We start from the raw sequence: 27,008 nt of genomic DNA on the forward strand, positions 1-27,008 counted from the left end.
GTCCACTTTATGCACAGTAAGACTAATCGGGACTGGACCTACAGTTTAAAGTGGGATCCGACCCTTTGATTACAAGCCGAAGACGATACCACTGCGCCATCGGGGAGGCCCCAATAGTATTGGGTTCAAGAATGCGTAATTAAATAGTTTCAAAATATTTGCTCAACTTTTTACATATATAGTGCTGGTCCCCAAAGCAACCTCACTTTACTTCAAACAAAGTTCCGAAAGATCAGTTTTCCCCCTAACAACCACATGTCAGGTCCACGTGGAGTGCAATAAATCGTCCCCTGAAACCTTTCCCACCAATAGCGTCCGTCCAAGAAATGACAGCTCTCGTCAAGTCCACGTAGACTAAATGAGATGTTGCTAATTCATTTTCTTTAGAGATTTCTAAACGCGAGGTTGCGGTTCTCTATCTTTGCTAGGTTGTGTTATTGTGTTTTGCTATTTTTTTTATGTAATTTAAAGACCTTGGGAGTAAAACGTCACAGTGAATGAATGAATGTCTAAACACTGAAGGCAAAAGTGACAACAGCGCTTTGCCGAAAAACAGGTGGTGGCTCGAAACCAGATACGGGTCCGGTCGGCTTCCTCTGGGATTCTGTCAAAGATGCCGAACATTCAAAACTAGCACTTTACCAGGATTGAATGGAAAGTTCTTGCTTTAAATCAGTCAACCATAGTAGGGTCTGTCATAAGTAGGGAGCGGAAGTTGATGAAATGTCATCTTTTTTCTGACATCTCGGATACGATGCCCATTAAATATACACAATATTACACTTCGTCTAGAACCCAAAAGAGGTAATTTTAAAGTGCATTTTTGCATTTTTTGCCAATTTTTAAGTTTTAGGTCCTTTCCCCGATTTTCGGCATTTTCCCGTCATATTTTGTCACTTCTTTCATTTTGGTAATATTCTTGAGTCTATTCACCAAGGTGAAATATATATGTCGCAGGATTGTAATTTTCGAGCAAAAAAATGCTGAACTGCTGAGTCTTTGTTGTGTCGGGTGAAACCACAAGGTGTCCGACTGGGGCAAACTCAAATTTAAGATTAGATAAGGAGTTTGCATTTTGTTTAATTTCCTTTTTATTTAAATTTTTAACCCGAAACTAACAAATTTAATGGTCATTTTTTACGTCATTTTTTCCATTTTTTAGGACATTCTATAGGTCATATACCTATATTTTTTAGGTCATCAACTTCCGCTCCCTAGTCATAAGTTAGATTCCCACCACCGGGAAAAATAAATCTGTTCACCTGAAGAGAAGAGAAGAGGTGCTCTCGCGAAATCTAATGTTAGAAGTATAGAGGAAGGCCCGGGGGTATCGGACAGCGGCTGGTATCGGACATTTGGTGCTGGAAGCAGAAGCTGTCATGTAACGAAGAGAGGTGAGACCTCGCCATATCTTAAGTCGACGCCTTGCCGTTTGTGAGCTGTGGAACATTTTGTTAAGTTTTTGGTGATTATGGCTGCACGGAGATAATTTCAGCGACTAGTAACTTCATTTGAAGCAAATGTAACTGTTTTTAGTTCACCATTGCAAACATTATATATTAGTCAGTAAGTTGTATGTTACAAATCCCCCTAGTATTACTAATACTCGTTTTATAGTTAATTTTTCATTCGGATTACATAGGACAAAAAGGTCGCTTGTGGCATCACACAATCTTTATGATCAGCGAGACTGCGTTTTGTTGTAGATAAATATGGAGAAGATACTAAAAGAAACAGGAAGAGAGCAACACGAAAGAAGCATAAAGTAATAACTAAAGAAATGACAATTAGGGAAGCAAAGTACACTAGGGGGACAGATTTGTAAATGTGGAAGCAGGGCAAGAAATCCTAATAAAACAATCACAGTCAATAATGGGACCTTCCAGAGAACAAATAAATTTTGTTTATCAAGTCAATGAACAACCTTTTCCTTGCATACTGTTTCTGTCTGATACCACACTCCAAATATCAAAAGTACAAAAAAAGCGACGACTTTGGAAACACCAAAATAAATGAACTGGTTTTATTTTTAGAAAAATATGTTTTAAGGCGTGGATTAGTATAAGCATGAAGTTTTATGTAATGTGTAAAACAATTAATTTTAACTGTCCAGAAAAATCAAATCTTGAAAAAATCTAAGGTGTCCGATATCCTCCGAACTTCCCCCAGGTAAAAGCATCAGACAATGGACATGCACGTAAATCAGGGTACGATCAGTTCTAAATCAAAGACTGACACATCACGGAAGGGGTATGCCATTGTAATGTGTGTTACTGTAATATTTATCCTACATAAAAGATAAATATTACAGTAGAAGGCGATGTCCTTTAAAAGTAGGCAATTTGAAACCTGTAAAATTAAAACTTCTATGCTCAGTGAAACTAGTAATGTGTATTAGTAAATTAGTCTTTATTTCCATGCAACCTCATGCATTTAAAATTAGTATATATGCACACAGAAAAACCAAACAAACAACAGCATTAACAGAAACACAAACATAACCAAACAAAATTTACGTACATAAAATCGCTGTCCTAACATTTTAGAAAAAAACAACAACAATAAAAAAACATTAATATTTACATTGCACAAAGCTAACAGGATGGCACATATATAAATACAGTGCATCTGAATATATGCAAAAATTAAATAATAATAATTAAACATCCATGGACTAAAAAGACAATTAGTACCTTCACAAATATTTGATGTATCCGAATTGCCTATCATCACAGCGGGCTTGAAAGAGAGAGAGAGAGATATACAATATTTTTAAAAATTAATATTATGCTCAATAGAACCACATAATTATATAATAGATAACTTTTACACCAAACCTTTACAACATAAAATCTTAAAGTTATCGCACATCGTTATCAAAGTCAAAGTTACGTTAATAAACATTGAACAAAGATTAGTTGAGAAGGATGTACGACATTATTTGTTAACACATTGAGGAAGAAAATATCGCGACTATTAGCTAGCAAAGCAAGTATAAATGTCACGCTTTTCAAGTTAAGACAATCCCACGAGGCTATATTTGCTGCTTAGATTTGGACTAGTCGTGTGGTACATTCTCGCCCGCTAGTTTTCGCCTCACACGATACTCGTTGCCATACTTGTCGCTATACTTTTGTTCCCACAAGGCATTGCGCAGGACAGACAAGCTAAACAGATGAACGAGTGACTTGAGGAAGAACGTTGTATGAGAATAGCTAGCTACTGCTTCCTCACAATTGCCCAAATTAAAATAAAAGTATGGGCTGGAAATTGGTATACTCAACGTACTTCTTAATGAACTTGGGTATGTATTCATACATGAGATCCGCGGGATGCATTCATTTAAAAAAAAATGTTGTTCAACTAAATTCATAATAACGATTTTCATGATCGTCAGGCGACGTGACTGGTTCTTACAGGAATGTCTTTCCTACACGTCACATCAGATGGATGAACAGCCAGAGCCTTGAAATTTACCCGCACTCTTGTGCTATTGGAGGCCAGATATGAAACCGATCCTACTGTGGCCTCTTCTAATTCGCTGCACTTTTTGACACCAGGTTTAGTGCAGGTAAAGCTGGTGCAAAGAAATCGTTTTCAAACAAGCAGATGCTGTAGGCAAGAAAAGCGATGTTAGAGTTCAGAACATTCAACAAAAGCCTGCTGCTTTAAACGTTCATTTGATTAGTCAACATGTACCACGTGACCATACATCGCACTGTGTACCACTCCAGAACGTAGTGCGAACAGTGCAGACACCAACTACCCTACATGACACCGATCTACATCAACGAAGTATTACAAAGTTGCAATTTGTAACCAACTAGACGCGTGAGTGCAAAGAGAGTCAAAAAGTACAGTGAACTAGACGGACATATATTGTCGAGTTGTGCCGAATTCTATCTTCTTTCCGTTAACCGTAGCACTAATCTGTGGTAGCACCCTCTTCAAGAATATCCCTTCCTCAATTCTTCTCTGGTACGTATTTTCAGTCTACCGTCTTCCAATCGCTGAATTCTTCTCTAGAGGAATCTTGACTGAGCATTTTACTTGGTATGTAGAAAGTCTGTCCCAGTACAATTAGAAAATATTGCAAGGCTGACTCATAGGCAGATTCCAGCATGTACATTGGTACTTTTGAATTAATAGGGTAGAGAATAAAATACACCATACAAACATATTTCTGAATTATGTGGATTGTTAGGGTCACGTGTCCTCCACTTTCATCACCTTCGGACCCTATTAATTCCTCATGTGAAGTAGACACATCTCAGCAAACTACAGGAACGGATGACGACATTGGCTCACAGACGATATTATACTTCAAAGAGCGGACATCATTATTTACTTTTACAAATTTGATTATTTAATTCTAGTATGAGGTGTTTTTGATGAGCGAGTTTGTCTCTTCCCATCTTTTTGTTCGATAGTTACTCAACATTTCGCAAAACGTCCGTGTTCATATCTTAATCTTGCATTGCAAGCGAGTCTGAAGCATGACGGTCTCTTCAACGTTCATTGGTTCGCAAAGGCATGTACTTACTTGCCCTCCCCCCGAAACAGGTTTCTTTCTTCACTTTCTGTCTTGACGACTGAACGCAGAATTGTGGATTTTGGTCAGCTTAGATTTGTTAGGCGCAATCATTTGATATCGCATACTGACCTCAATCGCTGACGCTGGCATATTAAAGGTCTTCGTTTGTTTCCATTCTTTCTCCAAATATTATTTTATTTAACATGTTGTACGTGCATCTTCTATATTTCCTTTCATTATGTTCGTTCCAGCTTCCAAGTCATCTCTCTCTCATTAGGTCTTCTTTTCCATTTCTCTGGTGGTTTCTTTGGCAGTCTGACTTCCTACATCCTTTTGACACGCCAAAACTATTCCATCTGTTCGCGTTGAACAAAATCCATTACTGAGTGCTGGACGTTCATCTTTTCACTAATTAAACTATTTCTTACTTTTCCTCTCGGTTATTGTTTTCTGCACTGCTCCATGTCTCAGACCATTATACATCCTCTCTGGACAATTGATTCCCATAGACTTCTCTTCGTAGGCGCATGCTTCAGGACATAGTTACTCTGTCTTTCAACATTTCTAAAGTTTTCAGTCTTATCTGTGAGCTTCAACCACTGCCCATGTTCACAGTCAGTGCTGTGGTCGGAATGGAACAGTATACCTCTTGGTACTTGGATGCAGCAGTTGTCTCCACTTTCACTATTCACGATTATTTCTTCACACTGTAATGCTGGTCGTAATCATGTTATCTTCACGTCTAGATGAGCATATCTTGCTTGTTGTATAGTTAATCCAGCAGCAGCATTGCAATGTTATCTTAATCCATGGGGCTCTTGACATCTTGGCAATAGCCTATGTGGATACCTCCAGACTGAATTCATATCGTGTTAGTTCATACTGAAAGGCTTTACAAAAAAATACTAAATGTAGGAAGCAAAACACCTGAAAATAACCGCCCAACCTCTCAATACTACAACCTTAGTGTAATAGGGAAGTATTTTCTAATTTCACTACTAGACCCAACAGATAAAAATCTACAAAGCACAGGATAGTAACCAATCCAGCATGCATTATATCATATCTTCTCTTGCATCCAATCAAGCAAACCCAAATCATATATAAAATTACCCTACAAGACAGCAACTAAAAATACAAACTAAGATTATTCAGCAGTTCATGTTAACAGTGTACAGATTGGTCCAAAGTAGTGTAACCACAACTTCGATCGTTAATAATATAAGAACTCTAAATATATTGAAACCGGTTTTTAAAATCAGAGAACCTTTTCCGTTGAGATACTTTTAAAAATCTTTACTTCATTTAGCATCGGCATACACAAAAGTCTAGGAATTAATTTATAACGCAGCGAGATACACAAGAATTATCGCCAGGACTAAATTCAAAGTTTCGCAGTCTCATGCTGAACTTCAGTTGCAACAAATTGAGCGAAAATAGTAATTATTTGGTCAACAACTGCAAATGCCATACTTCACCATGTACATACACACACACACATATATTATATATATACATATATATATATATATATATATACAGTATATTATATGACTATATATTGCAGGCGAGGATCCACGGGGAGGGCGATCGCCTCTCCAAACTGCCATGTTTTGGATATATAATATTCAAGACTCATTCGTTCTGTACTTTTATCACTACATTTAAAACGCTCGAGATGTCCACTTTATGCTCATGATAGGCTAATAGGAACTGGACCTACAGTTTAAATTTGGATCAGAACGAGTCTACAAGATGCGTTAAAAGGGAATGGGAGCTGAGACCACTGCAGAGAATGCGATTTTATTTCTTTGGTTATGCATTTTACTTCTTATATCTGATCTTCAGTTTAGCGTTGGGAGGAATTACGATAACAACAAAGGCGTAGCAAATAGTGGGCGAGCACCCGGGGCCTCGCGTCCCGTGGGCTTATTGATTGATTGATTGATTTGGTGTTTTAAGTCCATTTTGTGCACAGTAAGGCTAATCGAGACTGGACCTACAGTTTAAAGTGGGATCCGAACCACTATGTACCTCCACCGGGAATAGAAACCGGGACCCCTTGATTGCAAGGTGGCGACGCTACCACAGCGCCATCGGGGAGGCCTCCGTGGGCTTATTATTTGTGTTAGTATAATAAATAGATGGAGACGGCTAATTTTTGTGGCCGATAAAACTACACATTATGTTTTTAACAGGTTATAAATTTTAGTAAAACATTACACTTTGAATACGTCAACTATTTAGTATTTTAAATAAACCGGGTGGTATCCGTCTGATTTTAGAATATTCAGGAAGCCAAAACAACAACAATGAAACGTTCTCTTACAAACATTGATAAGCATAAACACATTTTTTGACATCTCATAACTTAGCGGTTCGAGAACATCGAAAAACCCTATACACAGCAGAAACAACAGAAAATTAAGAAAACTTCACGTATTTGGTGAAATTTCTTTCGAAATATGATCAATTACCACAAAAACATTTCAGACGTACACAACAAAATGAGATTCACAATAATTATCCACGTTCTGAAAATCAAAATGAACTGATACAGGAAATGAGCAACGAAGTCAAAATGGCTACATTAAAAAAAAAGTAAAATTAGCTACCTCCGAAGATTTACTAACTTCACGTTCAGTTTCAATATTCACTTTCCTTATATTCGAAACTTCTTTTACATTCTAGATTATTTTGTAACTTAGGTGAACGTGATATAACACACAACAGCACAACAATGTTTTTTTAAACATGCAACACTTATTATTCATTGTTGAAGCTCGTTACAGTAGCTATGGAACTACATTCAAAAACTGACGGCCAGACGCGTATAATAATTCTATTCTACTTTTACTTAAGGTAAAAGTTCTTAATACCGGATTTCCATTCAAAAGGGGAGAGATGCTGGCAGCTGCAGGATAGTACGTAAGTTTCTTAATTTCATTATTTTCAATCGCTTTTCTGTAATTTCTAGCTAATAGCGATGATGCGGATGAGTGATGATGTGATTAAAGAACGGACACTTACAAGGGCACCCATGCGCAGATCAAGATTCGAACACGGGAACTCCTGTGGCAAGATCGAAAGTCGGCCACATAACACACTCGGTCGCAGAAGCGGCGTGTTTCTGTTTTTAATGCTACATTGACTGCGCTTATTTTACTTTGTCTTTCTGCCACTTTTGGCTACTCGCGAAGATGAAGATGGTGGGACAGTCACAAAGAACACCCATTCCCAGGCCGGAATTCGAACCCGGGACCCTTATTAATGCTATATATGTTCAAAGGTGTTTGTCTATGAAATATACAAACTCTGTGGCAAACAGGTCTTAAGAGTGTCAAAGCCTGCCAACCAGATTTCAGTTAGATGGCGCCTAGTGAACTCATAAGAGTTCCATCACAGCTGCTGTATACAGCTTGATAGATTAGATTGCAGAATGAATACTAATTATTCAATTTATCTGCTATTTTATCTATTAGTTATATCCCGTGTGTTATATTTTGTGCTAACAAAATATAACACACAGGATTTTCCTGAAGTAACTTGGATTCTATCTGTAACACGATTATGCCTTGTTTCCATATTAAACACACTATAGCTGCTGACCAAGGCAGTTTCTTTTATTTTTAAAATTTAATTAAAAGCACTTTACGTTTCCACCCTATATCTCATGGATTCCTGTTATTCGGATGGCAAGAAAACTGTAGGACCTCTCCCGATAAGGTTTTTCCCTACCGTTTGGTAGGAGACCTCGTGGAAGTTCCACCTAGGACAATGGGCCTGCCTTTGCGTTGGTGGCCCTATACTATGGTGTGATAGTACATGAGGTTCTCCGAGCTAGTACGAGTTCGTCTGCTCTGGAATATTACTGGGTTGGGAAGGTCCTGCTCTGGCTCAGCATCCACTGTTGTTATGCTGGGGTGAACTTGGCCACGGTACAATTACAGTAATAGCAGTAATCCCTGAGATCTTCCATGTCACTTCGGGAAATGTAGCTATGTAATGAAGTAAGTCTTGATAGCCAGTGTGTGTGTGTGTGTGTGTGTGTGTAGGTATGCAAATAGTAGGTATGTAATGTAAGACCACTAACGGTTTTTCCTTTTGGGTCTGCGAAGTAATTCCTTAAGCTTGTAGGTTATGTTGACTGATAGGTATTTCAAGTATTTCGTGCAATTTTTATTACCTTAGATTTAACCATGTCAGTATTGCAGACCCAAAAGGAAGAATGTGTATTATAAGAGATCGCTATGGACATGAAAGCGAGATCTTGTCATACACAGATGCAATCGACATTTATATCGAGTGTATTTGCAAGCGATATACCAAGTCGATTGCAGTTGGTTCTCCGGCGCAAGGCCGTAAGGTACAAATGGCCTTTCGTCCCTCTTCCAACTGAAAAAAAGAGGCCCTCACAGATGGTAGAGACGTTGACGGCGTTGTGAGGCTTTGAACTGACATCTACCTGTACCAATCAAGCCGCATCTTTTCAGGATCTTAAGAGACATATAGGTTATTGCCCAGGAACCCTCGACAGAATTATGGAAGCTATTGCTCTGACAGGAAAGCATTTCAGATGTCCTAACTTCACGGCCTCAAAATCAACAACACAATAGATGTTCACAGAGACGAATTCTAGGTCCAGAATTGTGGAATCTAAACTTGGAACCATCTCTAGAAAAAATAGGACATATTTCGGGATCAAAAGCACAAATAGACTATGCAGATGACGTAATAATTGTAATATAAGGCATTTCAAGAACAGAGTTGGAAAGGAAGTCCAGTATTGCGATAAACTCTTTCGAGGACTTGTGCCATACGGCGAAATTGATGATTGCCACCCAGGAGACCCTCTTTATAATCCTAAAGGGTTCAGCTGAATCCTAATAAACACCAAAGGATTTATCCTTTGAGAAAAATATCAAGAGAAAAATCTTAGAAGAGTAAAAGAAGCTAAATATCTAGGTGTGAAATGCAACGATGACATGGATTACGTAACTTCAAAAGCTGAGTCTGTAATAAATAAGTTGATAGCAATAGGTTCGAATACATTCGAACTACCAATATCGCTTATAAACCCATACATATTCATAATCTACAACGCGATCATAGGCGCCGACTCCATGGGGCTTAGGGGGGCTCGAGCCCCCCCAATGTTAATGATGTGGGGGCAGAGCCCATAATTTTGCTTAAGAGGATCTAATGCATTATTTTTCTTCTCTTGTAAAGTTCTCTGAATTGTGCCACATGAACTTAACTTTAAATACACATTTGAAATGTTCTAGACCATCAACTTTGGGGGGGGGGGGGGCTGAGACTGCTAAACCATCAACTTTGGGGAGTGGAAGCTATGACCGGAGACAGCAAAACACATGACTTATATTACTACATACTAAGTATATAATTATTATTTACTATTATACATATATTAATCAGAGACATAATGAATTTAGCCAAGGACTTGTTAAAGACTGTTTGGGAATCCCCTAAAAGAATGCAAATATTTAGGAATATTTTTGATGTGAATGTGAAGGCTGGCCATACTGGACTGCAACCACTTTGCCCTCGTCGGTGGAAGTTGAGAGCCTCCAGTGTGCAACAGATCTTAAGGAACTATGAAAACCTTCTCAATTTTCTTGAGAAATTTACTGAAGAAGATTCTACAGACGCAGCATTAAAATGTGCTGGATACCTGGAGACAATGCTTCACTTCAAAACATTTTTCTTTCTCTCCCTCTACTGCCATGTGATGGGTCCAATTAGTGTTGCCCACGGGACGAGACGGGACAGGCTTTTAAAAATTCGAGACGAGACGAGATTGATCATGTGTCCCTTTGACAAACGAATATTTTCGAGACGAGACAGCATTTCACAGCATTTCCACGAGACGAGACAGGCCAAAGTCTCGTCTCGTGGGCAACACTAGGTCCAATAGAAGAGGTAAACTGTAAGATTCAGTCTCCACGCATTGGTGCTACAGAAGTGGAATCAAAACTAAAATACTTGACTGACATCTTTCATGAAAAGCGAATGTGTTTTGAGCAGTTCTGGCTGAAATGCACAGAGGGCAAACCCAGCCTAGTTGATGAGCCAGAATTGCCCCGGCAACGTCACGTCCCTAAGAGACTTGAAAATCCTGATGCTGTCAAACATCACAAGTTCTACACTCCAAAATAGTATTATAAATCAATATACACTGACGTGTGTGACAGCAAAATCATGTTTTAAACAAGGACATGAATCTACAGGACTACAAAAAATAACAGCCGTAGAGAAAGAATGCATCTCAACTGTGAACAGTTGCACAACAAACTTTCAGCAAACGCAAGAATTCTTTTGCCAAAATTTGGATGCCGATAGGCCCTCCTTACACATGTCCATGCTTGGTGATATCGCCAAACAGAAGAAAGTGGTACCATGCGTGACATAAGGAAGTTTCTTTTGGAAGACAGCACCCTCCAGGTGATCCCACTTTAAACTGTAGGTCCAGTCCCGATTAGCCTTACTGTGCATAAAGTGGACTTAAGACAACAAATCAATCAGCATCCTCCAGGAGCTTCTGCTTGAAGTTGCCAAATTCATAATGGTCCTCACGATAGTGAGGACAGCCACAACCGAAAAGTTAATTCAGTGCTATTCGCCGACTAAATACATATTTGAGATCTACAATGAGGCAGAAGAGACTAAGCAGCTTAGCGGTACTCCAATACATCAAACTGTGCTTGATAATTTGGACCTGAGACTGCTCGTTAATGAGTTCATAAAAAAAATAACCCACTGCATAGAGCAACTTTTGCTTTATTTTTAAATCATGTTCACATGTTTTTGTTGTGTATGTCACTTTATATCTTAGTGTACATGCTATTTTTTTTATTATTGCAAAATTAAATTTATAAAGTTAAATATTATAGCAAGAACAAAAAAGTAAACTATTTTCCTGCGATTTGTGTTAGCATTTATGTCAATAATTAAATAAAACTGTTAAATATTGTAAATAGTCGTTATTTTATGGGTACGTCAACACTAAGGTTATTTGCAACCCATTACATGTCTGTTGCGGACATTAAAACACACCCATGCCCTCGAACCCGAGACCTCTGGATCAAAGCTAGTTGAGTCGACCACCCAACACGCTCGCCTACCGACGCCGGCATAAAACTGTTAGGTTGGTCTCTTAATGTAAATACATACTTTTCAATAAAAATTTTAATTGTTATCTAAAAAACAAATGAACAGACACAAAAGACATAAAGAGACTTTGAAACATTTTCTAGACGTTTCTCAAGTTACATTTCATTTGCATGAGGAATATAATAGCTGCTTAAAAACTGCTGTACGAAGACGTAATTTTTATTTTTAAAAAAGGGAGGGAGTGAGTCATTCATTAATTTATTTCAGTGATCAGAGCCCCCCCAATAATTTTGACAAGTCGGCGCCCCTGAACGCGATAGTTTCCTTCGACAGACCAATCTACCAGTGATGTGCGTCTACGTGTAAACAACGATGGTCTACATTCTACACGTAGACTATTTTATACACGTAGATAACGTAATCTATGTAAACAACATGACGAAAGGTGTAAACTTAGCAAAGGGCGCTGTAGAATTAAAACAAAATTATACTGCGTATCAGTTGCTGATGTGTGAGAAAAACCTTTCATACTTTTCATTTCATTTTCGAACAATTTCTCACCTAGAAAAAAAGCCTAACATTGGAAATATTTTAGTGTTTTGTGGGAAAAGGACTACTTTTGCTGTACGACTGCCATCTGTTGTCTTTTTTGCATACGATTTATTTTCTTTCGAAGATGGTAGAAGAGAAGAGAGAAATTTTGTTGTAAATAGGATTCTTGTCAGTTCGTTAGGAGCAAATATAGTTGAAAATGTTACTTTCCTTTCATGAAAGCCTTCAAAATTATTTTTAATGTACTTTAGATTGTCTACGTAGTCTATGTAAACTACAACCAAATGTAATATACGCGTAGATTACGTGTATACAACGCATGTAGACGTAAACTTATAGTGTACGGCACATCACTGTAGACTACCTAAAATACTTACTCCGTTTGATTTGGCTCTGTACCGAGATAGCGTGTGACATGGCGCAGATACATTTTTGTCTCGTAACGTCTCGCTTATTTAGGCACATATCTTTGGCATGTAGACAATTATAAGTTATATTGCATAACGAGTACTAAATAATCTGTGTTTATAAGAGTTGTTCAAAGTTGTTCACTCGCTATCTCGACCCATAGCCGAAACGAACGCACTGTACAACGTAACATGTAACAAAAATAACATCATCACAAATGAAGGCGATCATTAGAATGACAGGTGCATTTCGAACAACATTACTGATTATGGAGCTATGGACAAAATAATCAAACATAGAGCCGCCATGCAAGGAAGGCCAAGAAGAGAGAGTTTACAAAGTTATTGGCAGATATGCCCCAACCATTGCCGAATTAAGTCCCAGATCATCCAGGAGTGGAAGGAAGAATGGACTAACATTCTCTACTTTTTTACATTCGTACTTACCTATTCTGCATTGCGAAACATTGTTTAACAAGGGATTTCGCTTTTTTTTTTAACGAAATTAGTATCTATTTTCGACATATCGAGTAATTATTGTTCGTTTTTTTCTCGCTTCCTGAACACGCAAAATGGCGGGCAAATCTTGACTAGCGTTGTGTTTCAACCTACTTAACAGAAAAATTCCCGCATAGCCCCGAAAACCATTCACGAATAGCCCCAAAAACCATTCGGGATAGTATGACCATTCACGAATAGCCCCAAAAACCATTCCCGGAAAAACCATTCCCGCATAGCCCCAAAAACCATTCTGGATCGTATAACCATCCACAAATAGCCCCAAAAACCATTCACGATAGCCCCACGCACCATCACGGTAAGGTTAGGTTAGGTTGCTTTAGGTTGGGCAATATAGCGAAAAAACTGTGCGTTTGGAAACACTTGCCGAGGATAACGTCATCAGATGCTCGCAACATCCGGTTCAAGTACATGGATGGAAATGCAAGCAACAGCTTTCGTGCATCGGACGGATATTATTATAGAAAAATACATGATTTAGCGGCCAAATACATTGAAAAATGCCAGAAAACACTTCTACGACCTTCCGAAATTACACAGAAACTCAATTCCGTAAGTACTTTCTCCTGTAAATATAAAGAAATCCATTCCCCGGTTATGACATTTTTATCACTCGAAATACTATTAATTACTATTTCGTATTTGCTACTGTAACAGTAATTCATATCTACAATATCTCCCTCCACGAAAGTACAATTCTATATTTACACTGCACAACCTACTATCCAATGAGCGTTTTCCACATGCTATTTGTTCTACAACAAGCAAATTGTACACATGCAGACGTATTGAACATGCATTCATCATTCATGTACTAAATTACAACGATAATATTTGCTTCATCATCAGTACCAGTATCAGCAGCTTCGTATAAGCATAATTTGACGGATGTATAGAAACTGCGCAGACTTTGAATGTCTCGGTGAACAGGATGATGCAAATTTTATACAGGGTCACGACGGGATTTAAACAGCTAGTAACTTTCTTGATTATTAATTTGTGGCCTTTTCCATTTCTTTCAGAAATCGTATGTGATTATGTGATCCATTTAATTTGAAACACAAAAGAGAAAAAAAGCCAGGAGTACACTCCTGAACTACCCACCTGCAGTAACATTTAGGGGTGTGACTCATTGCACGCAAGTCAAACACCTTCGTTAGTGTTGCCCACGGGACGAGACGGGACAGACTTTTAAAAATTCGAGACGAGACGAGATTGACGATGTGTCATGAGACAAACGAATATTTTCGAGACGAGACAGGCCAAAGTCTCGTCTCGTGGGCAACACTAACCTTCGTAGTCAAGCGCCATATGTAAGCACGGAATGCTCTCGTGGTTAGGTTAGGCTTCTTATGTTAAATCTCTTAGCATGAATGCACTACATTTAGCCTAACAACGAAAGCATTTAATCTGACGTCAGAAGACGAAATACGGAGCTCGACCGAGAAAGTGTTTGACTTAGGTGAGATGAGACCTAATACCTGCATTCAGGGCCGGATTAAGGTGGGTGCTATTGATGCTGCAGCATTAGGCCCATTCCTGAAATAGGCCCAGATGAAAACAGACGAGAATTTTCCGAAAGCTGAACAGTTTTCTTTTGCTATATTAACCTGAAAATAAATCTTAGAATGAAATTTGGAGCCACAATTTCGGACGCCTAGACACAGCGTTATTTATTATACAGTTGCTATTATTCTTTTCGCTGTGACGTAACTATAACGTCGTTGTGTTTATTGTTTCAAGCATCAAGCCCAATTTCGTCTTAATCCGGCCCTGCCTGCATTTATACCAGACCAAAAGTTGCTGCGCTGACGTTTTACAATCTATTGTGCCATTCGATTTGTTTTTGTTTACTCGTTGATAAAACCAACATACAGGAACCTTATTTTCTGCCTGAGGCATATTCCAAATTTTCCATCTGGGGGTGTAAGGGTAAATTTAGAGCCAATATTACCAAAATTTAGGCCTTTGTGAAAACTTTAATGAGGTGTTGAGAAAGGTAGTGATCGCTGCCACAAAAGTTTTAAGCAATCCGATTGGCTGACGTGATGTGACGTCATTAGTGTGACCACAGACAATGTGAGGTTAGGTTAGGTTAGGATAGATAGAAGAAGAAGAAGAAAAAGTGTTGTGCTACTAATTCCAACCATTGTGAAGTAATCCCAAGTAAAATGTAAATAAAATGTAAATAAATAAACCATTGTTAACATTTTGTGAGGGTGTTAGCCAGTACTGTAATCTCAAAATTTTCATGGGGTATAAGCTGTTTCGTGAAAAGTTTACGGAGACCATGTTTATATTAACTTTGGATTGTATTTCGATTAAATATATGGATGAATGCAATTATCTTCGACAAAAAAATATCTTTCATGGTAGAATACTAATGAAGATGATGCTGCTATATCCATAATTTTCATAAAAGAGGCATTTTTAAAATAAAAACTATCAAACGCGTAGCATGTTATTATATTTTCCTTTCTTGTTAATTTTGCTTTCGTGAATTACCAGTTTCTATGCTTTTAGTAATTTAATAATACTGCTAATTACTCTGAAAATGAAAAAATTGGAAAATAGTTTTTCATTCTCTACCTGTTTAAAACTGTAATACAAGAGACTCACAAATTGTGGGTTTTTACGATTTGAGCCTTTATAGTTTGCCACCAATTCTTGTGGAAAGGAGAAATAAGAGTCTTTATTCATTTAATTTTCCAAGATCAGTTATAATTTTTATTATGCGTCTACGTACGGGCCATGTTCGCACTAATGATCACCTAGGACGTTTACACATAAGAACTAAACAAGCCTCCACATGTGGGGAAATTAATCAAGATGCCACACATCTCTTTTTACAATGTCCAAATTTCGACAGAGAACGAGACAAACTATATCGTATCAATCCCTAAGATTATATGTTTATTTTATAAAGTCTCTCTGAATGCTTCACGTTGACCAGGGCATAGGACTTAAAGGTTTTTTTTAACATTAATGGGGGGAGAAGAATATTTGATGCCATGATAGATGTTTAGTCTAACATGAGGATGAATGCGATGAAATTTATCGACCTCGAGTCTGGGTCGGTAATCAGCGAAATGTAAAATGCAGAAGAACATGCGCCCTAGCTCCGTCGCGGTTACCCGCGTCGGGCTGGCGCTTTGGTATCAGGAGCGTCCGGCATTCCGCGTGGCGGAAGGTTCGATGTCGGATTTTAGGGAGGCCCATTTCATCAAGAATGTGGCTGGCCCAGGGACGTCCGTGGACGATTCCCCATCAATCCGCTCCTGGTAGCACTGTGGTTCGCTCACGAACTCGGTACCATGGTTACGACAGAATTCCCACCTTGGAAAATTTTACCATTCCCAGAATTTTAAATAAGGTAGGAGAATAAGACATTTAGATTTGATGATTTCTTGCATTGACAGTGATTTTAGAATTTTTTTTACATGATTTTGGATACGAAAATTTATCACAACGTTGGTTATGAGGATGTAGTAAGCACAGTAAACAATTTTTTATCTTTAACATTTTAATTAATTAACAACGTGGATTAAAAGTGGATTTTAGAGTTATTCATGAATGAGAAAAACAAGTGAATGCCCTGGTCAACGTGAAGCATTCAGAGACTTTATAAAATAAACATATAATCTTAGGGATTGATACGATATAATGGTTTGCGCCGTCATGGTGTTCCATTCCCTGTAACCCTAATTACCGTCCTCACGGATCCCAACCCTCCCATTATATGGCTCCTTTGTGGATATGCAAGATGTAACTTAACGATTTAGCAAACAGTTATTTTTTTCTTTCTTTGTTTTTTGTGGATAACAAGTGAATAGTGAACTAAATTTATTTTGACAAAAAATTCAGACAAGTTGACCAAAATCGACTCACAGTTGATAGGGTCAGTAAGAAGAAGAAGATTCTCATGGGACTTATTCGATACTTCGAAATCTCAAGTCATGTAAATGTAAACTTCTGCATTGACTTTGATAGCAAAAGGCAGTTCTCAATAAGTTCACTGCAGTTAAGTCCAAATTACATAAATAAATATACAGAAACGAAAGTAGAAAGTATACGCATTGTAGCAGAAAGTATACGCTAATGAGTACGGATAACCACATGATAAACGGTGGATCAATCACTGTTTTCCGCAATCGCTATAATACCTAAAATTGCTGTCCGAAATTACTTGTAAGTGAATAGCGGTAGGATGAATTATGTGGAGAAACCTTCTCTTGTGGAGCAACAATACATTGGTAATACAGCGCAGCGATAACAGACAATGCTCCTGTTTCATCATTGGCAATTGGTTTTTCTGCCAATTTAGGTTAATCGCAACGATGAGATTGAATGATGATTAGATGAAAATTGATGAAGTCGCTAGAGCCGGCAACACTGTTACACGCATGGCAGCGCCGTGGCCTCTCCATGAGATACATTTGATGTCACCTGAGCAGACATCCTCTGCTTTCTCTTCAGCAACACGAGATAGTTCCGAGGACACCTGATGCGTTTTCCCGACTCGTTGCGATGTCCTTGACGGAGCTTACAGAGTTGGAGGGAGGTGTCACGTGCCAAGTCATTTATGCTTGCACGCCTCCTTACAATCTCCAGAGGCGGCAGACTTCCAACGCTAGAAGACAAGTGGTGGACTGGGGCGGACTCCAATTCCTAAGAGCATGGTTCTCTCCTTGTGGAGTGAAGCACACAACTCACGTATCAACATAGGCGTAGTCAGTATTTCAGCCAAGGGTGGTGGATACTTCCACATAAATTATTAGTATTATGGTCATCGTCAACGTTTTCCATGTATTTTATTTTACAAATTGATATTATCTTCTCTCATATTACCTAAACCTTCTCATCAATTTTCCTTGCGTCCAAGGGGTTCCGGGTTCGATAACCGGTGGAGTCACAAGGTAGCTCGAATGCCACTTTAAACTGTAGTCCCGATTAGCCTATCTGTGTATAGTGGACTCAAAACAAAAATCAAACTCTTTCTTGCCTCAAGTCCTATCTAACATTCTCTAATATTGTTGGTCACAAGGTTTGCACCAATGTTCTAGAAGGACCTTTCCCAATTCAGGAGTTCCCAACTCAGGAACTATGGAAATTCCAATGAAAACAGTGTCATTTCAGGAACTGGTCTATTCCAGTTGGATATTTTAGTGAAATCTCTTCCCAACTCAGGAACTATGGAAATTCCAATGAAAACAGTGTCATTTCAGGAACTGGTCTATTCCAGTTGGATATTTAAGTGATATCTCTTCCCAACTCAGGAAATATGTAAATTCCAATGAAAACAGTGTCATTTCAGGAACTGTAAATTCCAATTGGATATTTTAGTGAAATCTCTTCCCAACTCAGGAACTAAGGAAATTCCAATGAAAACAGTGTCATTTCAGGAACTGGTCTATTCCAGTTGGATATTTTAATGAAATCTCTTCCCAACTCAGGAACTATGGAAATTCCAATGAAAACAGTGTCATTTCAGGAACTGGTCTATTCCAGTTGGATATTTTAGTGAAATCTCTTCCAACTCAGGAACTAAGGAAATTCCAATGAAAACAGTGTCATTTCAGGAACTGGTCTATTCCAGTTGGATATTTTAGTGAAATCTCTTCCCAACTCAGGAACTATTGCAATTCCAATGAAAACAGTGTCATTTCAGGAACTGTTCTATACCAGCTTGTTGAGGTATAATTCATGTTTTTTTAAGCGATTCACAACTCGCGCCTTCAACATACACAACGTACGCACCCATACATTTTAAAACATTGTGTCTATGTTCAACACATGCAGTATCTGAAGTTCTGTGGATATAACTATTAGCAATAGACAGGTATTTCTTCAAAATATAACTTAAACGCCCATTTCCCTTTTGATATATATATATATATGAGGGCCGCACTGAAAGTTTCAGGAATCAGGTACTGGCAACTATGCAATCGGTTAGTTTTTGCTATATTTATAAACTGTGATATTTGTCGACTGTAAATACAAGGACTGGTGTAACACGGATTCTTTTTCGTTTCAGGATAGAATTTTGAAGTGAGGTGTTCGTAAAAAAAATGGAATTAACAAGAGAGAACTTACGTGCCATGATTTATTATGATTTTCGGCAAGGTTTAACACAGCAACAATGTGTTACTCGAATGATCGAAACTTTTCACGAAGATGCCCCATCAAAGACGACAATTTATCGCTGGTTCCAAGAATTCAGATGTGGCCGGGTTAACCTTAGTGATGAAATTCGTGAAGGCTGCCCATCGACAGCCATTGTGCCAGGAAACATTGATGCAGTTCGTGAACTAATAAATAGTGATCGACACGTGTCTTATCGCTAAATTCAGGGTTCCTTAGGTATTGGCATGAGTCAAATACAAACAATTTTGCACAATTATTTAGGTGTGAAAAAGCTTTGTGCCCGTTGGATCCCACACAATTTAACAAAAGCACAAGAAGACGACCGTGTGAAGTGGTGCAAGGATATGATCAAACGGTTCAAGTCGGGATCATCAAATCTTGTGTTTAACATCGTCACAGGCGATGAATCATGGATTTACTCTTATGATCCTGAAACAAAGCGACAATCTGCTGGTGGGTGTTCCAGGATGAGCCTAAACCAACGAAAATTGTTCGTGCACGTAGTGTGTCGAAACAAATTGTTGCCTTTTTTTTTCTGTAAATCAGGTCACATTGCGACTGTTGCACTAGAGTATCGTAGAACAGTCAATGCAGAATGGTATACCACAATTTGCCTGCCACAAGTACTCCACGTGCTCAGAACTTCGAACCCCAATTGTTGAATCATTCTGCATCACGACAATGCCAGCTCGCACACAGCATCTGACACAAGGAACTTTCTGGATCATGAACAAGTTGAACTCATGACTCATCCAGCTTATTCACCTGACTTAGCCCCATGTGATTCTTTTTTTTCCCAACAATGAAGAACAAGTTGCGTGGTCAGTGAGTTTTCACTCCCGAAGAGGCTATCGAAGCATACGAAATGCATGTCTCGCAGGTACCAACCTCAGACTGACATAACTGTTTCAACAATTGGTTCCATCGCATGAAACAATGCATTGCTGTAAAGGGTGAATATTTTGAAAAGCAATAAAAAATTGATGTACTTTCATTCTTCTTCTTTATGTCATTTTCCCGAAACTTTCAGTGCGGCCCTCGTGTATATATATATATATATATATATATATATATATATATATATATAGGTTTATTCATATCTTATTTACATAAGTTAAATCTTGGCCGTTATTCGCAAAATCCACATTTCAGTGTGCCCTGTCCCCCCTTCCCGAAGAGTGTGTAGACTCGTGTAGATACTGGCTTCACGAGTAAAAAAAAATAGCCCTTCAGTACCAAAAAAGGTGGCTGAAGGGATGTGCACGTGTGTACCCGGTTTCCCACATGAAATGTACTATTGAAATGATATGAAAAGAGCAAGTGTGTGTATAAGAAGACAGAAAGTTAACATCCCCGTCGGTTCGCATAGTAAGGAAAGAAGCTCGCCCAGCCACTCTCCTTACAGAAGAAGATATAGCTGAAGCAGTGGCGTGCCCAGGTTTTTCGAAAGGGAGGGGTTACGTACACTATTTTTCGTAGTCATCCCTCATTTTGCCACTTTTTCCTACATTTGACTTTCTTTTTTAGGAATACTAGGCTAAAGGGGGGTTATAACCCCCACCAACCCCCCCCCCTTGGGCACGCCACTGAGCTGAAGTCTTGAACGTAGTAGCAGTTCGGCATCTTTGACCCAACCCCAGAGGAAGCTGACCGGAACAGTATCTGTTTTCGAGCCACCACCTGTTTTTCTGTAAAGCGATGTTGTCACTTTTGCCTGCAGTGTTTAGACATCCATTCATTCACTGACAGGTTATACTCCCAAGATTTTTATATTGTATAAAAAAGTAGCACAATACGATAACACAACCTAGCAAAGATAACGCAACCGCAAATTCGCGTTCAAAAATCTCTAAAGAAACTGAATTAGCAACATCTCATTTAGTACACGTGGACTTGACGAGAGCTGTCATTTCTTGAACGAACGCTATTGGTGGGAAAGGTTTCAAGGGACGATTTATTGGACTCCACGTGAACCTGACATGTGGTTGTTAGGGGGAAAACTGATCTTTCGGAACTTTGTTTGAAGTAAAGTGAGGTTGGAATCAGGACAACAAGTATACCTCTTACATCGTAGTACTCCGCTAAATACTGTATCTGATGCCCACGGGATAATAAAACTTTTCGAGCAAGGCCTCATCTCTAGGAAGCTACCAACTCGCGGCAAGCCACGGCACCAAGCGACCTGTTGAGTGAGATGAGTCAAGGCAAAATGGATAATAAACCTTTTCCTGCTCCCACAAAAATAGGCAATAATTAAGCTGGAGGGTTCAATGATCTAAACGATCTCTTAACTACGCACTACGCCACTGCTCTGCGTTTCTGCAGAGATCGCAAGCCACCGCTTCGACCGGTTTCCACATGAATGAATCGAACTGGCTCTACATTTGATGTCACTGCTATTCACTGCATTTCTCGCCACCGAACTGCGGCTTCCCGACGAAATTACGCGGTGAAAGAATACGCACTAACTTTGCGTTAATTTCGCGATGGAATTGACTGCGGAACGACGCTTTTGTATGAGTACTATGTGAGGTATCAGAGAGAAATGAAAGATAGAATAAAGGAAAGATAGATTCCTATGTACAATATATACAAAACATTCCCTTTTGAAATTAGATCAGAATTTGTTTATCAGCTTGTAACGCATCTGGGGTACATCTTCGTTTTGCTCCTCTTGACGAAGTTACGTGCGTTCTCTTGGCTGAATTTTGTGTATAAGAAGAAAGAAAGTTAACATCCCCGTCGGTTCACATAGTAAGGAAAGAAAGCTCGCCCAGCCGCTCCCCTTAGAGAAGAAGATACCTCTTACATCGTAGTACTCCGCCAAATACTGTATCTGATGCCCACGGGATAATAAAACTTTTCGAGCAAGGCCTCATCTCTAGGAAGCTATCAACTCGCGGCAAGCCACGGCACCTAGCGACCTGTTGAGTGAGATGAGTCAAGGCAAAATGGATAATAAACCTTTTCCTGGTGCCACAAAAATAGGCAATAATTAAGCTGGAGAGTTCAATGAACTAACCGATCTCTAACTACGAACTGGTAATAATCAGGCTGGAAAGTTCATACGAACTAACCGATCACTTCAATTAGGCCCCGCTAATGACCTAAGCCGTTACAGGAAACTTTCCGCCGGTCGGCTGTCCAGCGACACACCTACCTACCCCAACGGCCAAGAATTCAAACTTACAGGAATACATAGACATACACAATTTATAACATAAAAAGGATCCAGTAATGATCGCATCATTACAAGTTGAATATTTCAGTGAAATGTCTTCTCAACTCAGAACGTCCTACTAATTGCTTCGGGGGAGGATGAATTGGTTTCTCTTTTTTCTTTTCTTTATATGACATTACGCACACCTAACCTACAAGCAAAAATTTGCAATATACTCAAAACATATTACAAGACAGAAGAAACTGCCCGTAAGTACTACTTCTGCAAATGAATACACACACACGCGCGCGCGCATACATACACGCACACTGTGTACGTAGTATTTCATGGTAACTTGGAGTAAGGTTTGGTTTGGTTTGAGTTGGTGTTTTAAGTCCACTTTATGCACAGTAAGGCTAATCGGGACTGGACCTACAGTTTAAAGTGGGATCCGAACCACTTGTGCCTCCACCGGGTATCGAACCCGGGACCCCTTGATTACAAGGCAATGACGCTACCACTGCGTCATGGGGGAGGCCCCTTGGAGTAAGGATAAGAACCTCTCAAAAACTGGTCCTTACTCACCTCTCCCCCTTCCCTCCCTAAGCCACGGTTACTAAGTTCGAAACATTCCATTCTGATAGTGAATAGGGAACTTTCGTCATAGTTCCTGAATTGGGACATCTGTCCTTTCATATTCCTCGTTGTGTGCGGTTGAGCCAGGGAAATGTAAAGAGCATGTTCTACAGGTGCGAGAAAGTCTCAGCTTCTCTTCACCTCAACAAGTTTTCGTAACACTTTCATTTCCTTTTTACAAAACATTTTTTTATCTCTCCAGATCCTGTACTACAGTCAGAGTGCGAAATTCCCGGAGACACAGAGGATTTCCCTCACCAGTGGTCACAGCAAGAAAATGTCAAAGGAACATCTAATGGATGTCTCTTGGATACCCGTGCCGAAGTACTAAATATCCAATAGCCATCCACGTATATCCAGTAGATATCCGTCCAGGAGCAGTATATTATGTACGTACTGATTTGGAGTTTATTCTTTCAGTATAAACACTGCAACATCATCAATCAAACTAATCGATGGCGGGTTGTATAAGACAGCTGATCTTCGATTAGCCAGTAAAATTGACCTGCGTGACGCCAGTGACGTCAATTTTACATAAATATGTGGGAAAGGGTGACATCAACATAAACTATATTATTTTATATCTGTATACACAAAGTTCTTGAAGAAATCGGGGGAGGGGGGCAGTAAGTGCCTTGATTCGGCGCTTGTAAGTCACGCTGAACTCTGATTCTGTGTTGCATATAAATTTGAACTGAGGTTATCTCTGTGATCTGAAGTCAAAGTTAACCCGAATTTTCTCCGATTAGCAAACTTGAACTTAGGATAGCTACTTGAACTAGCGATTATTTTTATTTGTAAGAAATACGACGCGTAGGAAGTGAGCATTTGAGGAAAAAATTAACGACGCCTAAAGATCAGTTCCTAAATCCGGTTTCAATAATAATAAAAATAATGAAGGGCCAAGCATAAGAAAATGAAAAACGAAAAATATTTATTTCGTCTTTTTTTTTTTGGATGGGTAAACGTAAACAATATTATCGTCTGTCGTGTTTTCTCCAACTGAGAGCACAGGCCCACATAGAAAATATGGCCCGTTAACGGATTCTTCTTAGTTTCAGTCATCTCTAGCCCGAACTGAAACTGGAGAAGCAACTTTCTCTCTTGCCGAAGTGAGCATGAGTTTTGGTTCGGACTGGAATTGCTTCAAACAATTCCAAACGTTTATAGGTGACTGACGTTAGTGGTATCACTTAGCGGATTGGTTTTGTGTCCCTCTCAAGACAGAAGGTGGAGGAAACTGCTGCTTAATGTTATGTCAACCGAAGTTAGCCAACTTGCATAATAAGTGGGTTGCATACCGTGATTTCTCGTCCGTACTGGCAGAGTGATCATCGCCTTTTCCAGACATATCCAGTGTTGCCAATTGTGTTAGAATTATACTACGGTGGATTCCCAAACTGTGCGTCGCCAGTGTAGGTCCGGGGCGTCGCGGCCATAATGAAAAACTGAAACTTATAATTCATAATGTGAATCTCAACATGTAATTTTCAATACGTGTATGTATTTTAAAGAATGAATTAAAAATAAAACATATAATGTTTGTTGTTGTGAAAGCGCTCTCTTCATATGAGTTCCGGAATCAAACGCTCTTTAAAAACTTGGCGTGACGTCGTGCAGATCTCTCTCCCTTACCGTCTGAAAATGAACTGAGCCAAGCAGTAGCGTACGCAGGATTTCAACAAGGGGGGTGTTATTTCGAAAACTTTCTACAAATTCACATTACCATTGTTTTATTATACTTTAATTAATAATAATAATAAATTAATAATTCCTATAATTAATTAGTTTAATTACTACTAATAATTACTACTAATGCAGCTGCTATTTATGAAAGAAATAGAACAAAATTACATTTCTTTTGTTTCTTTGTTACAAAATAATTGTCTAGTCAACGGTTATTTGTATATGATAAGTGAGACATTTTAAGTGTGAAGAAAATCCATAAAAACAAGCAAATATATTAAATTTATTGAAATAATCGAAATATAAAACTTATTCAAGGAGCCGCGCTGGTCTAGTCTGACAACTTCGTGGGATATCCGGGTTCGATTCCCGGAATTGCTTGGAATTTATCCAGCCTTGTCTCCGCACCCAGCCTCATAGCAATGGGTACCTGAGAGCAACCCTGGGGGATGAAGGCTGCCGGAGCATTGTGCTGATCACATCACCTGCAAAATAGTTCGAGATCGAGAATCTTTGGGGCCCACCACACCACTACGTGTGCCTTCATGGCACGGTGCTATATGCACGGGGGAATTTACATTACTTTTACCTATGGAACTCGCTCAGGATGATGATGAAGCGCGAGAATACATGTTGCTAAATTCTACTGAGTCTATGTTTTCGTTGAAAAGTAAGTTTAAGACATTCCAACACATTTATCACTTCTAGGTGATTCACAAAGCACTTCTTCAACATTATTTAATGATGTGGATGTAGACTCAGCATCACTTGAGAGTTCACAAGGGGATGTGAAATCAGTACCGGGAAGAACGTTTGCAATAAGGTCGGCACACTGCGAGGAAGCAAGGAATTTTCACAATTCTCGCAAGAGTCACTGCGCGACTTTTTGCAAAAAAAATTGCAAAATTGAACTTTGCGGCCGCTTAGATTGTGCTTGGAATGTTGTGTTTTTCTTCATACTGCATGGGAATAATAATTCAAATTATTATTATTATTATTACTGTCGCAGATCTTTGACTGATAAATTAGCCATTTTTTTCTACAGCATTTTCCATAATATTTCAAAAGCCCAAGGGAGGGTTTAAACCCGGTAACCCCCCCTTGCGTACGCCACTGGAGCCAAGGTCAAGCGATAACATTCTGTCGCCACATTGTTGGGTTTGGTACGCAGTTGTGATTCGATACATTTGTAGCGTGTATTACCATTCGTTAGAACTGAGCTGCTGTGTTTTAATAACTATGAACTAGGTTGTCTATGTAAGCGTGTGTTGGTGTGTGATAATGGAGAAGTTTTTAATAAAAAAAAACGTGGTGCAGAAGAAGTTGCAAGTAGTAAAAAAAAAGTCCGACGCAGCTATCTCTGCCGTTGCGCAGATACCAATTTTCGTTTCGTCTCCCTCTCTCTCACATGTTCTACCCTGCTCGCCAACCTTCGCCATTGTTGCCATATTGTCATTCCATTACTGGACACACTCGCGCAAACATCATTGAAAACAATTGAATAGCGCTTCAACTCGCGGTTCACACCGTTCGGCAGGGACGGTAATGTGGCAATATAGCACGGCGTAGTGGTTGCTTCTTTCATGCAGTGCATGTTCATTGGCTAGCTAGTGATACCCATTTATAAGAAATGAAATACTACAGACTGTAGAAACTATAGAGCTGTATGCCTCTCTTCGGTAGTAATGAAAATATACTCAAGTATATTGAAACGAAGATTGTGAGATTGTGTAGAACCAGACTTCGAAGGGAACAAGCGGCATTCCGCCCAGGGAGACAGACACAAGATCATATATTCTCAATGCGAACCATATCGGACAGATTTTTGAGTAGAGGAAAAGAAGCAAATCTGGCATTCCTCGATTTGAAAGCTGCCTTCGACATGATACCACGGAAGGTAATATGGGAATTGCTAAAAAGGAGGAAGGTCCCACCAAGACTATTCAGAGCAGTAAAGTCGATGTATGAGATAGTAGAAGGAGTTGTTCGACTGAAAAGCGAAACATCACAAACCTTTACGATGCATAGAGGAGTAAAACAAGGGGACAGTTTAAGCCCATTACTCTTTATAACAGTAATGGATGAAGTGATAAAAATAGGTAAACGAAGAACAGAAATAACCAAGGTAGAAATGTGGAGAATGAGGCCAGTGTATTGTTAAACTTTGGAGTACGCAGACGATATAGTACTCATTGCAAACACAGAGGGAAAGTTACAAAGAGCAGTACTAGAATGGACA

The 27,008-nt window shown here is 39.1% G+C and overlaps 1 protein-coding gene across 4 annotated transcripts in view; it reads right to left on the reverse strand.

Moving 5' to 3' along the window:
• The window catches only part of LOC145980421 (uncharacterized), a 157,497-nt gene that overhangs the window by 78,916 nt on the left and 51,573 nt on the right, over positions 1-27,008 (reverse strand). Inside the window, exon 3 of one of the 4 annotated variants that reach the window (XM_083113507.1) lies at positions 2,694-2,739. The exons of the other annotated variants lie outside the window; for them this stretch is intronic. Coding sequence (XP_082969633.1) covers positions 2,694-2,730 — 37 coding nt within the window. The 5' untranslated portion in view covers positions 2,731-2,739. The remainder of the gene's footprint in view (positions 1-2,693; positions 2,740-27,008) is intronic. 4 annotated transcript variants of the gene reach the window in all.

This window comes from Lepisma saccharinum, chromosome 27 (genome assembly GCF_977018435.1).
Source record: "Lepisma saccharinum chromosome 27, izLepSacc3.1, whole genome shotgun sequence".
NCBI classification, from domain to species: domain Eukaryota; kingdom Metazoa; phylum Arthropoda; class Insecta; order Zygentoma; family Lepismatidae; genus Lepisma; species Lepisma saccharinum.